Source organism: Nelumbo nucifera, chromosome 5 (assembly GCF_055504915.1).
Source record: "Nelumbo nucifera cultivar China Antique chromosome 5, China Antique-T2T, whole genome shotgun sequence".
NCBI lineage: Eukaryota > Viridiplantae > Streptophyta > Magnoliopsida > Proteales > Nelumbonaceae > Nelumbo > Nelumbo nucifera.
This window is the reverse complement of record NC_142653.1, coordinates 78,713,679-78,729,261: the sequence shown is the minus strand read 5'-3', so window position 1 is coordinate 78,729,261 and position 15,583 is coordinate 78,713,679. Positions and strand designations below refer to the sequence as shown.

At 37.4% G+C, this 15,583-nt stretch overlaps 1 protein-coding gene across 6 annotated transcripts in view; it reads left to right on the top strand.

Moving 5' to 3' along the window:
• Positions 1 to 4,368, top strand: part of LOC104593890 (yacP-like NYN domain protein) — an 87,717-nt gene extending 83,349 nt beyond the window's left edge. For all 6 annotated transcript variants that reach the window (XM_010253957.3, XM_088887848.1, XM_088887849.1 and 3 more), the window contains one exon: positions 4,024 to 4,368. In XM_010253957.3, the coding sequence (XP_010252259.1) occupies positions 4,024 to 4,132 (109 nt within the window). In that variant the 3' untranslated portion in view covers positions 4,133 to 4,368. The remainder of the gene's footprint in view (positions 1 to 4,023) is intronic.
• The last annotated feature ends 11,215 nt before the right edge of the window (positions 4,369 to 15,583 follow it).

Genomic DNA, 15,583 nt, shown 5'->3' with positions numbered 1-15,583 from the left:
AAAAGAGTTGGGGATTTCTATAAGATGCATCATGTTAAGTTGAGGGATTGAACAAGAAAATCATATACTAACTGACAACAAAGAGATGAGTTGTCTTGGGAGAGTGCATATTACTGACTGACAACTCTGACATCATAAGAAATGTCAGGGCGAGTCAGGCATAGATAAAGAAGCTTTCCCACAAGCCGTTGGTACATACTCTTATCTTTAAGAGGTTCACCATCTTCTGTGGTTATCTTATGATTTGGCTCAATGGGAGTATTTGCAGGTTTACCTCCCAATTTTCCTGTTTCTTATAGGAAATCAAGAACATACTTTCTTTGGGAAATAAAAATGTCATGCTTGGACCTTGCCACTTCAATCCTTAAAAAATACCTCAGCTCACCTAGATCATTTACTTCAAACTCTTGATTAAGCAATTGTTTAAGAGAATTCATCAATACCACTCCCTGTCACAACAATGTCATCAGCATACACAGTTAAAAGAGTCACAACAGAGCCTTCCTTCTTAATGAAAAGAGTGTGATCAGACTGGGGTTGAGCGTAGCCAAACTTTTCTAATGCAAGTCTGAATCTATCAAACCATTATCTTGGAGTTTGTTTCAAAGCTTTCTTCAACTTACAGACTTTCTTACCTACCTCTGCATCATAAAAGCTAGGAGGCAACTCTATATACACCTCCTTCTTCAAGTCACCATTTAGAAATGCATTCTTAACATCCATCTAAAATAATGATCATGAAAAGTTAGCAACAAGGGACAACAAAACTCTGATGGTGTTCATTTTGGCAACTGGTGCAAAGGTTTCTAAGTAATCAATACCATTAGTCTGTGTGTATCCCTTAGCAATTGGTCTAGCCTTATATCTTTCAATTGTACCATCGGCATTATACTTTACTATGAATACCCATCTACACCCCAACAAGTTTCTTTCCCCTTGGTTTATCCGTAAGATCCCAAGTATCATTTTTCACAAGGGCATCCATCTCAACCTTCATTGCTTCCTTCCATTCAAGCACTTGCTAGGAATTCTAGCACAGTTTTAGGAATAGGAATGGCAGCAATGGTGGCTAAAAAAAGACTTATATGATGATGAAAGGTGGTCATAAGAAAGGAAATGGAGATGCAATGGGCAGTAGATGAGGCACAATGATGCTTTCCCTTGCGTAATGCAATGGGGAGGTCAAGATCATTTGAGGGAGGCTAAGGTTCAGTAGAGGTAGTGGGTATGTCCTCTGTAGTAGAAGTGGGTAAGGAAGAGGTAATACCTGAATTTGGTGCCGCAGAAGAGATTGGAACTGGACTGGACTGTTCATTACTAGAGCCAACTTGCCTCCACCATCGTTTGTGAAACACCCTCAATTCTTTACACTTTTGACAACTCCCCTTCATTTACAAGAATAAGCAAAGGAACTTCTTGAGCAAAAATACACTGCTCGCCACTCTCACCCTGAGATGGAACTCTAGGATAATATGGAACATCCTCAAAGAAGGTAGCATCCATGGATACAAACCGGGTCCTTGAGACAGGATCATAATAGTAGTACCCCTTTTGACTTTATGCATACCCAAAGAAAATACACTTTGCAGCCTTAAGATCAAATTTAGAACAATTAGGTCCAAGTATTTGGACAAAATAGGTGCACTTAAAGATTTTGGGAAGAATAGAAAATTGCTCATTGTTAGAAATCAGAATACAAGTTAAAAAGAGCTTTCATGTCAAAGACTCATGAAGGAATCCTGTTAATTAGATAAATTGCAGTGAGAATCGCATTCCCCTAGAAACGTATAGGAACATTAGAGTTCAACATGATGCTTCTTGCAACTTCCAGGATGTGTCTATTTTTCCTCTCAACAACTCCATTTTGCTGAGGTTTATGAGGACAAGTACTCTAATGAATAACTCTATGCTCAAGGAGATAAGAGGCTAAGGGTTTTGTAAAATACTCCTTGGCATTATCAGATTTGAGATTATTTTAATCCCAAAATGAGTTAAGACCATTTGATGAAAAGCACAAGTTAAAGTGGGAACTTCATCTCGAGAATTCATAAGGTAAACTCATGAATACTGAGAGTAATCATCAACAAACAACAGAAAGTATTTGTACCCTCCCCTAGCAGCAATATGATAAGGTCTCCAAACATCAATGTGCATAGTTTCGAAAGGAGTAAAACTTCTTTTATTACTTTGTGAATAAGTTTATCTACAATGTTTTGCCAATTCACAACTCTTACACTTCAAATTGGACACTTGGACTGACTCATACAAAATAGGAAATAAACTCTTTAAAGACCCAAAAGAAAGATGACCCAACTGATTATGCCAGAGATGTTAAAGCAAGTAGACTCCATTCACCTTCCTAGTTTCTTTACTCCTCCCAGGTGGATGTTCAAGCAAGTAGACTCCATTCACCTTCCTAGCTTCTTCACTTCCTTCTCCTTATCACCTCTAGACTTCGGCTTTATGGCTTCTAAATCTAATTCCATAGATGGAATTTGTAACATAACCTTCCTCGTACACTATGTTCTAGAGAGTAGGCCTACGATAAAGAGACAATCTCTAGTGAAGTTGTTTTCTCACAATGTCATAGTCAGAGTTCAAATCAGCTAGGAATTCAAACACTATTTCTTTCAACCAGTTTTCTGAATGTGGTAACATCTTTCTGGCTCTCGCACTCAATTGTTTCAAGATGATCAATCTCATGCCATAATGATTTCAGGGTGGAGAAATAAACTGACACAGGTTTCTCCCCCTATTTAAGATTATTCACCTCATTTTTCAGTTCATAGGCTCTAACAACATTTAGGGGCTGAGAATATGTTTCATATTGTCCCAAATCTCCATTGCTATCTTAGCCCATAGAATTGCATAACAAAGTCATAACAAGATAATTTTCCTGGACCCATTTAGCAAGAGAAGGATCCTCTTGTGTTGGTTTCTTCTTGTCTCCCATCACATACCCCATATGCCCCATTCCTCCAATGGTCATCATGGCTGATTGAACCCATTGCAAATAGTTTGTTCCATCAACTTTATTGTATTAATCTGAAATGTATTGCTGTCAGCAGCATTTCCAGCTCCCACAAGCCCTTCCCCATATGATTTTGACTCATTTCCACTAATTTCCATGCTGGAAGATCAATGAAGAATCACAGGAAAAGGGAGAACCTGCTCTGATTAATCCTCCTTTTTACAAAAAAGCTGTCCCTTCAAGTGCTGTCCAGCAGAACCCAGAAGAATAAAAAAGGTTTATAGACCTCTCCACGAACCCAAGGAAGTGAAAACTGAAGAGGAAACTCCCTACCGCTCAGTCCAGAAGCACAGTTGAAGAGAAAACTTAAACTCAGCCCTAGAGAAGTCAGAGAACTGACAGCCGATCCTACCAGAGGATTCCAAACAAGTTCTTAGATATGCCAATCCAAAAAGGATCATGAAAAAAATACCCAGAAAAATCTGGGCGCCAAACTCAGTCACTGATTTAAGCCCTAAATCAGAAACTGACCTGTTTTTCTCTGATTTTTCCTGGTCACCGGGCAACTTCTCCAAGATTTCAGTACCTTGGGCACCTCCTACAATCTCCAATGACCTCCAAGAACTAGGCGATTCAAGCTGAAGCTTCCAGCCCTAAAAAGGTCTCGTGTAGTCAGCTGGATTACCCTACATGAGAAACCCTAGTCTGTTTTAGAACTGTTCTGATACTAAGTTGTCTGTAACTGAAGAGGTTCAGACCTGTTCTGTAAAGAAAAAGAAACCAGAAAAGAAGAAAAAAAAAGAGGAATAAGAGAAGAGAAGAAGAGAGCCGAGAAGAAGAGAAAAGAATAGGGAAAAGGGGTGCAGTCTTTCTAATCTGTTCTGCCGCCCCAGGTACTATTTATATTAGATACAAATAAAAAGTCTACAATGACAGGAATACCCCTGTCGACAGTAACAGCACAAGCACGAGCTAACAGCAACATAAAACATTAAATATATCATCAGCATCAAACATTTTCTCCCCAAATATCAAATGTGGTTAATTGGCAGGTCATATTCTGTACAAGGCAAATTGCTAAAGCACAATCTCTGTCCTGAAGTAGTAGATGCTCTCAAGGATCTCAGAAGGAAGCTTTCAGAAAATGAATCAACTCCTTAAGTCATTGTAATAGCCTCTGTCTCACTCAACTCCCTATAAATGAAAAATTCTTTCTTTTTATCTATTAATTTGTTAATTGATAAAAGAAATGTTTTTATTTGATCTTTTCTATTAGTTTTTCCCTGTTTCTTTCAATGTGCATGAGTTTTCTGTATTTGTATGATGAATAAAGATAACAACAAGCTTGCTTAGTTACGTCTCTGAATGTAGTGATCCACTAAAGTGATCCATGTGTACATATTTTACCCCTTTTTTTATATTTTTGCATGAACATCTATCAGTAAAATGATGCAAATCTAAATCATTATATATTCTTTATTATGTCTAATTACAGAAAACAGTAGGCAAATCTGGACTGTAATCAGTCCAATTCTTGATGCAAATTAAAAGAAAAAAATACTAGAGAAGAGAAGAAGAAGAAGAAAAGGAAGAAAGGAAAGAGAAGAGAAAGATGAGAGAAGAGTGATTGGCCTTAGCCGCCGCCCCACTCATTTATTTACAATAACATCAAAAAATAAGATGGCAATTACATTAAAGCCCCTACTACTTACATAAGCAAATAACTAAAAAACTAACATTGCTAACAACAGCCTAACAACAAATGTAAAGTGAACTAACTAACAGCAGTAGTGGGTGAAGGGATGGCAGATCCATCATATGGATGGCCGAACCCTGCAGGATGGTTGGGTGAAATTTCAAAAAATTTCTTTACTCCCATCCAGGAATCCTATTCCCAATTTAGAAAACTGCATTTTCAAGGTTCGTTCTTGTAACCAAACTGGACTAAATCTGAAACCAAATTAAGGGAGGGATATACCTGATATGGAATCCACGCAAGAATGCTCCTCCCAACATAGGTTTCATACCCAAAGAGAGTACCAAATCCTCCCTCCACTAAAGATGACACAACTTAGGATGAGGCAGGATCAGCAGGTAGTTCTTCACCAAGAACTAGAGATTCTTCAGCAAGAATCGAATGGGACAGTGAGCACAACTTCTAAATTGTTTCTTCTGGCAAGAAACAATATCAAGATCGAATCTTGATCCAATCCAAGAACTAGAAATCGAACAGGGTAGGGCGGCAAGAGCAAAAAGAAAAAGAGCAGAAGGCAAGATCAGTCTAACTGTGTTGTCTTCTCTCTGTATTCAGTGAGTCTTTTTGAAGGTTCGCCCTGCTCTCTTATTTATAGCCTTAAAGAGACAATTTCCTAATCTCATTAGGAGTTTCCTGATCCAAATCTTTTATTTGGATTTAGACTCTTTAAGTGATAAGGATAATCCCATATCTTATCTGCAGATAAAGATCAACCTTCCTAATCAAATTAGGAGTTCCTTTGATCCAAATCTTTTTTTGGATCTGGACTCTTTAAGTGGATAAGGATAATCCCTTATCTTATTTACTGATCCAAATCCCAGATCCGCCTCTATTTAATTAATCTAATTAACCCTGGTTCGAAATGGGCTTTTAGGCCCATTAAGCTTTCAGGATCACTTCCTCTTTAATGCTGGCTAGCTTGACTCTCTTTGTATGGCGTGGGACCCTATCATTGATCTACACATCAGCCACATGGGTTCAGCCTAGCCTCTGTTACAAGGCCTGGCCAAATTCACTGCTGAATGCAGTGAACCCCTGAGTCCATCACCATGGGCTCTTAATGGGCCCAACATTTACACTAAATGGTCCTTGGGTCTAGCCATCTTATGAAAGTCCAAGGACTATGGGTAGATGCAAGATTAACCCATCAAGTATAACCCTCAATGGTCTTACACTTAACCTCTTAGCCCATAATGATCAAACACTGCCCGACAAGAGAGGATCTCTCCCTCGACTGCAAGGTGCAGTGCTACACTCTACTCACATGGATCCCGAGAATTAAAACCCTTTGCAAACATTTTGAAACCATAGTAGGTCTCAACAGGCGAAAAGGTTTCCTCATAATCGATTCCTTCTTTCTGAGTGTACCCTTTCGCCACAAGACGAGCCTTGTAGGTCTCAACCTTACCATCGAGGCCCTTCTTCCTCTTATAGATCCATTTGCAACCAATTGCTTTTACCCCAAGGGGCAGATCTACTAGAGTCCATACTCCATTGGTCTCCATTGAGTCCATCTCAGCTCTCATGGCATCTACCCACTTCAAGGAATCTATGTCCAACATAGCTTCCGTATAAGTCACGGGATCCTCCTCACTGCTCGTGGCTTCTACCAAGTAACTTTCTTGGTCATAGCCGTAAAGAACTGGAAGCCTGGATTCCCGGGTAGATCTCCTAGGTTGGTTATTAACTGGAGCTTGTGGAACATCTCCCACTACTCTTGAGCTCTCCTCATCAAGAACAACTTCCTGACGATGATTGTTCAGGATGTAATCTTCCTCCAAGAAATGGGCATTTCGACTACAAAACACCTTCTGCTCTCTTGGGTCATAGAATAAATACCCTACAGAGCCTTTTGGGTAACCTACAAATAGACAACGACTGGTTTTAGATTCCAATTTGTGTCGGACAACCCCAAATCTTCAAGTGTCTCATACTTGGTTTCTTACTGGTCCAAAGCTCATAGGGAGTCTTCGGAACGGATTTGGTTGGATCCCGGTTCAGCACGTATATTGCAATCTCTAATGCGTAACCCCAAAAGGATGTGGGTAATTCCGAGTGTACGAGAAGTGATCGGACCACATCCAATAAAGTCTGGTTCCTCCTTTCTGACACATCGTTTAATTGTGGTGTAGCAGGAGGAGCTAGTTGTGATACTATCCCATTTTCTTTTAAGTAGTCCCTGAATTCGTCAGAGAGATATTCGCCTCCTCGATCTGATCAAAGGGCCTTAATGTGTCTCCCCAACTGTTTCTCGACCTCTTGCCTGAACTCTCTGAACTTTTTAAAGGATTCAGATTTGTGTCTCATTAGGTACACGTAACCATACCGAGAGTGATCATCGGTGAATGTTATAAAATAAACGTGCTGGTTACGTGTCTTAACATTCAGGGGACCACATACATCAGTATGTATAAGGTCAAGTGTGCCTGTTGATCTTTCAGGCTTACCGTTAAATGGCCGTTTCGTCATCTTACCTTGAAGGCAAAGTTCATAGGTTGGAAGATCTTCTACAGTTAGAAAATTCAAATGACCATTCTTTACCAACCTTGTGATACGATCTATGTTAATGTGGCCAACTCGGTAATGCCACAAGCATGTGGGATTAACTGTATCACGGGTTCTTTTCTTGAGATTATTATCCGATGTAGTTTTGGTTATATTTGTTTTCAGAGAAGGATGGAGAACATAGAGACCATTCTCAAGTTCTCCATATGCAAGGAATTTGTTATTCCTTTTAATAGTAATCACATTACTAAAGAGAACAGAATAACCATCCGCACACAGTTTTGAAATAGAAATTAAATTTCTTCTCAAATTGGGTACATAAAGACAATCTTTTAATGTAATTATTCATTCTCAAATTGGGTGCATCCCTGATCATTCACTTTGTCCAACAAAGGGGTTGATCCTGTCACTATGATCACCCACTCAGATGAATTTTTGGACTGTCCCAACATACCTAGGTTTTGACCCCCTATAAGGATCTCACTAATTGGCATGCCAAAGACAACCCAATCTGACACCTAGTGCAATATCATAATCGAGTCTAGGGGTCAGGTGTAACATTCCAGTTTTGCCCATCTATCTCCAAGTTCCAGGGCAATACTGGAATTTTGGTCCGGTTCAGGGTTTCAAGAAAACCCACACTGCATGTACCTCAGGTCTCACCCTGGCAGCTGAGACAAGCCACACCAACCAACTTGGTGGTACATCAGTGTCAGCCTTGGCAAGATAAATCTCCCCAGATCTATCCAACGACTGTGAAAATTCTAAACTAACACGATTCTCATATACGTCCAGTTTAAGGGTATTACACAGAAACACACCATAATAATATGAATCAAATATGTACTTTATTCATTTACAATAAATGTCATAATGTACATCATGCTGATTGGAGCTAAGGGCATACACTGTCTAACAGTGGGAGCACAATAAATAAAATAACAACAATAAAACAACATTAATTATTGCTATACATCTCTACACTCCCCCCTCAAGTTGGGAACATATATTTATCATTCCCAACTCGCGTAAATCTGTTTCCAACTTAGCTTTTGTTACCTTGTGAAGAGATCAGCAAGCTGCATATCAGAGGCAATATATGGAAGACACACTTCTTGAGAAACAACTCTCTCTCTGATAAAGTGTCAATCCACCTCAATATATTTAGTTCTGTCATTTTGTACTGGATTGTGGGCAATGTTAATAGCAGTCTGATTATCAAATATAGCATCAAAGGTTTCTCATAAGCAATTCCCAGTTCTCAAACAAGGACCTCAATCATAATACTTCAGCCACACCATGTGCCATAGATCTGTATTCTGCTTCAGCACTGGAACGTGCCACAACATCTTGTTTCTTACTCCACCAAGAGACAAGGTTGCCTCCTACAAAGGCACAATACCCAGAAGTAGACTTGCCATCAACACACCCCACTCAATCAGCATCTATGTAGACTTTTATCTTCATGTGACCATTATTTTTGAAGAGTATGCCTCTACCTGGACATCTCTTCAGGTAAGCAAGGATCCTCTCAACTACAAGAAGGTGAGTGGTTTTAGGAGAATGCATATACTGGCTAACTACACTGACTGTGGGATATGGTTTCCAAAGATTATATGCTCAAGTCCTTTGAGAAAAACAAGTGAATGTATTTGAAATTTAATATGAAGAGTAAGCATACTTCAATTTAAATTCAATTAATGTGAATAAAATAGAAACCTTAGATGATTTGTTCCAGTCCCATGGCAAAACTTGGTAAGTATTGGAAATTTGAATTAGGCATTGAATCTTAAAAATTCTACTAGGCGCCATTTTCAATTGATGGTATGGTAAGTTAATACAATCATATGTAGATGTAGTCACACTCTATGATTGACAAGCTTATTTTTTCAATACAGACAATAAGTTATATATTGGGCTTAAAGAACTTTATAAGAATATGAGAAGAATTGGTAATCATATGCTATAAGACCTTTCTTTGTATTGTAATCATGTTTGTTCAAATTTATATGCTAAGGGATGTGCTCTAATCGTAACTTTAAAAGGATTATGCTTTTATTTGAAGAATCATTCATCATATAAAAATGCCTGTAAATTGTAATTCTTTAAGAAATAAATTATGACAAATAAAAATAATTGTATTTCTAATGATCCTTCAAGTAGAAATTTCTTAATGCAAAAGAAAACCTCAAAAGGTGTAAAAACCGTAAGTATTTACATACTGAACATTCTATGGTATAGAAACATGTTTTTGTAGTACTGATACCATGAAAGCACTACTGTAGGCCATAAACTTTGCACTCTATTTACAAGATTTATGGCCTATGCATAAAGTAATCTCAAGGTGCAACATTTAAAGCCCAAGTAAGGAATATTTACAGCCCTATAATGCTTTCATGGTACCAATATAAAAAAAAAAATACATTTTTATACAATAGAACTTTTCTTATCACAAATGAGCACTAACTCATGGAAAACTTGACATATACACCTTTCAATATTTATAATATGGTCAAGACAAGGAGGAATTTTGTTATCTTAGGAGTGACAAATACTATTATTGACCACTTATTTAGCAAGATCATAGGCAGCAATATTATTATCATTTGTTTTTTTGGATCAGTAAAGGTTGATTTTATTGAGGTTCAGATTGAAGATTACTTCAATGTGGGACTATTACCCACCCCCAAGAATACATCAATGTAGCAATATTACACATCCCCAAGATACCAAAGGTTACATTTTTTCCCATAACATCTGTTGCCTATTAGCCCCTTGTTAGCTAAAGGATCTGCCATCCCATTTGATGTTCTTCTCACTCATTTAAAAATAATGATTAGCCCCCTGGTTAAGCTTTCAATTTCCCTAAGATTGTGTCTATAGATCCATGGGATTTGATTATTGCATTTTGTCCAAGAGATAACCATCTGGGAGTCCCCTTCCATTTCCAACAGCTAGAACCCAAAATGCTTTGCAAATTTTAATCCATTAAGTAATGCCAACAATTCTGCTGTCAATGAGAGCCACCTTGCTCTAAGGGGCCCAAGTATAATGCTAGCACCTTACCTTCTGAATCTTGAAACAGACCTAATTCAGTCCTTGATTTCCCAAAAGCTTCCATCAAAGTTCTTTCCTTGATGGCTATTCTTTCCTTTTCTTGAACTGATTGTACCACTTCCTTCCAAGTTCACAATATATCCTTCAATGAAAATGTTTGGAAGGTTCCCAATCACCCAATGTGCAACTTTTATTTGTATAGTGCCAATGATCTCCATCTTGGACCTACTCTTTTCATTGAAGATCCTCCCATTCCGTTCTGCCCATATAGTCTTATTAATGTTTTTGTGATATATTCTAAATTTCTAATGTAAGAAGCACTCTAAAGAAGTTTTTTTTGAAATCCAAGATGATGGAAGAAATTCTCCAAGGGGTTTCACCATTATCTCTACCAAGAGAAAAGTAATTATTTGTGCATACTTAAGAATAGCTCCAGTATTTCTGAATGCAATGGCTGAATACCCTCTTTGAAAGCTAAGGCCTTAACTTCTAGAGGTGAATATTTAGATAAACTCATAAAATTCATCCTTTGTTGAAATCTATTTATTTACCTTCTTAGTTTCTCACTACTAATCCTTTGCTAGAGCATAATGGGCAACATGGAATCATCATTGGGTTTCAAACCACACAATGTTTGTAAAACCACAGAAGTATCATATGGTCCAGGACCTTGATAAAGGAGTGGTACACCAGGAATAATATAGAACGGATTGAACTCTACTAGTCACTATGACTAACCCTTAGACTTGTAGAAATTCAACAATTCCTTCAATTAAATATGCCTTCTACCATGAGTGAAACCCCTCCAAAAGTCCTGGTATGGTTGTTAATAGCTTCACAGATGGGCTTAGGCATTCTTATTGTGCCCTGTGGTAAACTGATAGAGCTGTAAGAGTAGGTTTGATAAATTTTGTTTTACCCGCATGACATAAATATGTTGGCTTCCATGAACTGACATTGCTTTTATCTTTTCTAATACAAACTCTTCTTGCTTCTTGAGCGTTCAACAAAAAAGGGCCCTCTAGGTATTATTCCTTCATAAACATTAGTTGCAACCTCAAATGCATTGCTAGTAACTTATGATGATGGTGATGAGTGTTATTACTAAAATGGATGGAAAACATTTCTAGTTTCATCAGTTGTGATCTTTGCAATGATCTTATAAATCACGTTGCACAATCCAATGGACCTAAAATCTGTTGCTGATTCACATGCTTCTTCAGGATGAGCACTAGATTCATATCATTAACCCAACCAGAGAATTCATCCTTTCTAAGGATTTCTTAAATGAGCTTAATCAATTCTTCACCAAGGTTCAAAATATCAGAAACACAAGGTGTACCGGAAAGACAATTTTAAGAGACATATCGGGATACTGTTATGGGCCCGGGCATAGGATCTCGTCACGGGTCGGTCCACGGGGAGAAACCTCTAGTTTCCCCTTGCCCCTCCCTTTGCGTGCTGACCCTATCATGGCGACCTAAGGGGTGATTTATCCAAGAGATCACCCTAACTCTCCTTTACTCTTCTCTTTGACTGAAATTTTGGATGCCCTTATTCAATAATAGTGGCTCCTTAAATAGGAGATTACAAGAATCCTGCTCTTAGGGAGACTCCTTGCTAAATAGGGAGACCTCCAACTCTATCTTGATAAGATAAGACTGATAAGATAAGTCTCTCTTAATCCTAATCTAGTAAGATAATCTCTCTTAATCCTAATCTAATAAGATAAGTCTCTCTTAATCCTAATCTAATAAGATAAGATAATCTAATCTACTAACTTAATAATATAAGAATAACAAGATAATCTAATATAATCTGCTGAATGGATAAGACTGTTGCTGCCGAATTGGATAGGATGAGAACACCGGATCATTGTTGTTGCTTCTCCCAATACGCGTCCACATCATTACTCCCCTCTTGGACTACGAGCTTGTCTTCAAGCTCGAATTCAGGATGGGTGTCGGGAAACACTGTCAAAGGAATTCCGGATAGGTGGAATGACTTTGCCCTCCTGGATCGGGTTCCAATGAAGAGGGTTCATCTTCATCTTCCTCTTGTTCCACCAGGAGGTAGAAAAGTCTCTTGCACTCGTGCCCTACTGAGTAGAGTTCATCACAATTAAAACATTGTCCCCTCACCCTGCGTTCCGCCATCTCAGCCTTGGACAAATGCTTAATAGGGGGTGCAACGATGTTGCTCTCCACACTGGATGCTAATCTGGAATTGTTGCTCGTCTGTGGCTTCCGTTCTTGGCTGGCTGCTGAACATGGAGCCATTCCGAGTGGTTCCGGGGATGCCCATGCTAATGGAGGCCGCCCCATACTGAAGGTTCCGCGGCTGAGTTGTAGTTTGCGTTCGAAAGCGCGAGTTATATTCATGGCTGTAACCAGGTTGGGGGGATTCTGCATTTCCACGTCCACTCGCAAGGGTTTTGCTAACCCAGTAGTGAACATGTCTACCTGCTGGTCCGGTCACACTAAAGATGCCCTCGCAAGGAGGGTCTGGAACTGGTGCTGGTATTCTGCCACTGTGCCGGTTTGTTTAAGGTTAATCAGCTCACCTAAGGGTCTGCTTGTCAGTGGGGGCCCAAATCTAAGAAGGTAGTAGGACTTGAACTGGGACCAACTGAGCCCAGGTTCTTCCTGTTCTAATCGATAGAACCAGAGTTACGCTTCCTCTGTTAAGTGAAAGGCGGCTAGGCTTACCTTATCCCGGTCGTCTGTCCGTTGATTTCGAAAAACCTGTTCGCACCAGTACAGCCAACCCAAGGGATCTCTATTTTCGTTATACAACAGGAATTCTAACCTGTTGTACTTGGGGATGACTGCAGCCCCCTGGTCGCCGAATTGTTGTTCGCCGGAAGACTTCGGTAGATTTGGTCGGCGGCCGCTAGTGGCTGTCACCCCTTCTGTGTTCCTCTTTTTGCTAGAAAGGAATAACTCCATCAGACGTTGTAGCTCCCTGACTTCGTCCTTAATTTCCCATACTTCCGAGCTGGTCTCCATGAGCCGGTGCTCGAGTTCGTGGACCCTGGACGGCAGCTGCTCCAAATCACCCATAACACCTTGCTCTGATACCAAAATGTTATGGGCCCGGGCGTAGGATCTCGTCACGGGTCGATCCATGGGGAGAACCTCTAGTTTCCCCTCACCCCTTCCTTTGCGTGCTGACCCTATCGTGGCGACCTAAGGGGTGATTTGTCCAAGAGATCACCCTAACTCTCCTTTACTCTTCTCTTTGACTGAAATTTTGGATGCCCTTATTCAATAATAGTGGCTCCTTAAATAGAAGATTACAAGAGTCCTGCTCTTAGAGAGACTCCTTACTGAATAAGGAGACCTCCAACTCTATCTTGATAAGATAAGACTGATAAGATAAGATAAGTCTCTCTTAATCCTAATCTAATAAGATATTCTCTCTTAATCCTAATCTAATAAGATAAGTCTCTCTTAATCCTAATCTAATAAGATAAGAAAATTTAATCTACTAACTTAATAAGATAAGAATAACAAGATAATCTAATCTAATCTGCTGAATGGATAAGACTATTGCTGCCGAATTGGATAGGATGAGAACATCGGATCATTGCTGCTATTGCTCCCAATACGCGTCCACATCAGATACACTTTGGATACGTATGGATACGGACAAAAAAATCAAGATACGCATAATTATAGTAGAAAATTCAAATAAATCCTAAAAAATATATTACTAACAATATTTACAAATTTTATATGATTGTAAATAAGTCATTTATATGTAAAAAGACCATAATTTAATGGTTTATATAAAGTGTGACATATTGGGAAACAACTAGTAACCGTTGAAAAATGATGGAATAACTAAAATGTAAAAAAAAAAACAAAAAAAAACTAAAATGTGAATGTCAATTTTCAAAAAAACCATTATAATTAATCTTAATATTTATTAGTATATAAATTTTAATAATTAATTCTAGCATTTATTAATAAACACTTATCACACATTAAAAAAAGTGAAAATTTACTTAAAATTAAAAATACATATGGTCATAGCAAACAAATATGTGTGGCTCATTAGTGAACTTGTGGTTGTTAAAATCAAGTGACCAAGGATCAAATCTTGTTATAGCTAAAATTTGAAGCTTTTACACTAACAAAATGAAATTAATGAGAAGGGATCATTAATTAAAGGAATTAATGAGAGAATTTGAATTAGGTGCTAAAATTCAAATTTAAATTTAAATTTGCTTTGGAGTAATTGACTAATTAATGAAAGGGAAATTAGACTTAAATGCAGGACTAACGACATTAATGAGAAATTCAGTATTAATTATTAAATATTGATTAACAAAATTAATGATGAACTGAAATCAAATGTATCGAATTGTTTCGGGCCCGTATCAGTCGATATAGATCTGAAATAGCCCGATATGGGCCCATATCGGCTGATACAAATCCAAAATAGCCTGGTTGATAGTATGAAAAGAAACGAAATAAAGGATTTATACACGCACAATAATGATCAATATGGTCTGATACGCACCAAGGAGGTGTATCTGATTGGAATTCAACAACAGTTTGACACTCTATTTAAAAAAAAAAAGAGGTTGGTGTGATTTGGGCAAACATTGCCTTTACTTGGTCTTAAACACGCCTTTAGCCACTAAGCCACCATTTATCTTATGCTAATAATTCAAATAAGTTAACTTTTATTAACTTAAATATTTATTTTAAACACATAATCTAAACAAATAACATATATCTATATCCAAGAACTCCAACTATAAATTAAAAAGAACAATATTCACAATTTGTATTTTATTAACTAATTGAATAAGTAATTTATTAAATTCACATTTATATCAAAAAATGATTTTTAATCTCACAAAATTTGAATAAATACAAGAATAATTATTTTAGTACTTAAAATTTATAAATTTGCATATGATATACATCTTCAAGTTTGCATAAATTAGTAATTAATGTTTTAATTTTCATTACATAACAATGCATTTATTATTTATAAAAATAAAAATATTATTTACAAAATATTCGAGAATATACTATAAATTGAATCTATCAAATCCATTAATCTACATTTATATCACAAAATTGTCTTTGTATTTTATAAAATTTATAAGAATAAAAATATTAATAATGAAATAACTATTTTAGTAATTAAAAATTATGAATTTGCATATAGTATGTATCTTCTAAAGTTTAATAGATTTGAAATTTTAAGCTAAGATTATATTTGTTTATAAATTATTAATTGATATTTTAGTTTATAATTTATAGTATTATATTTCT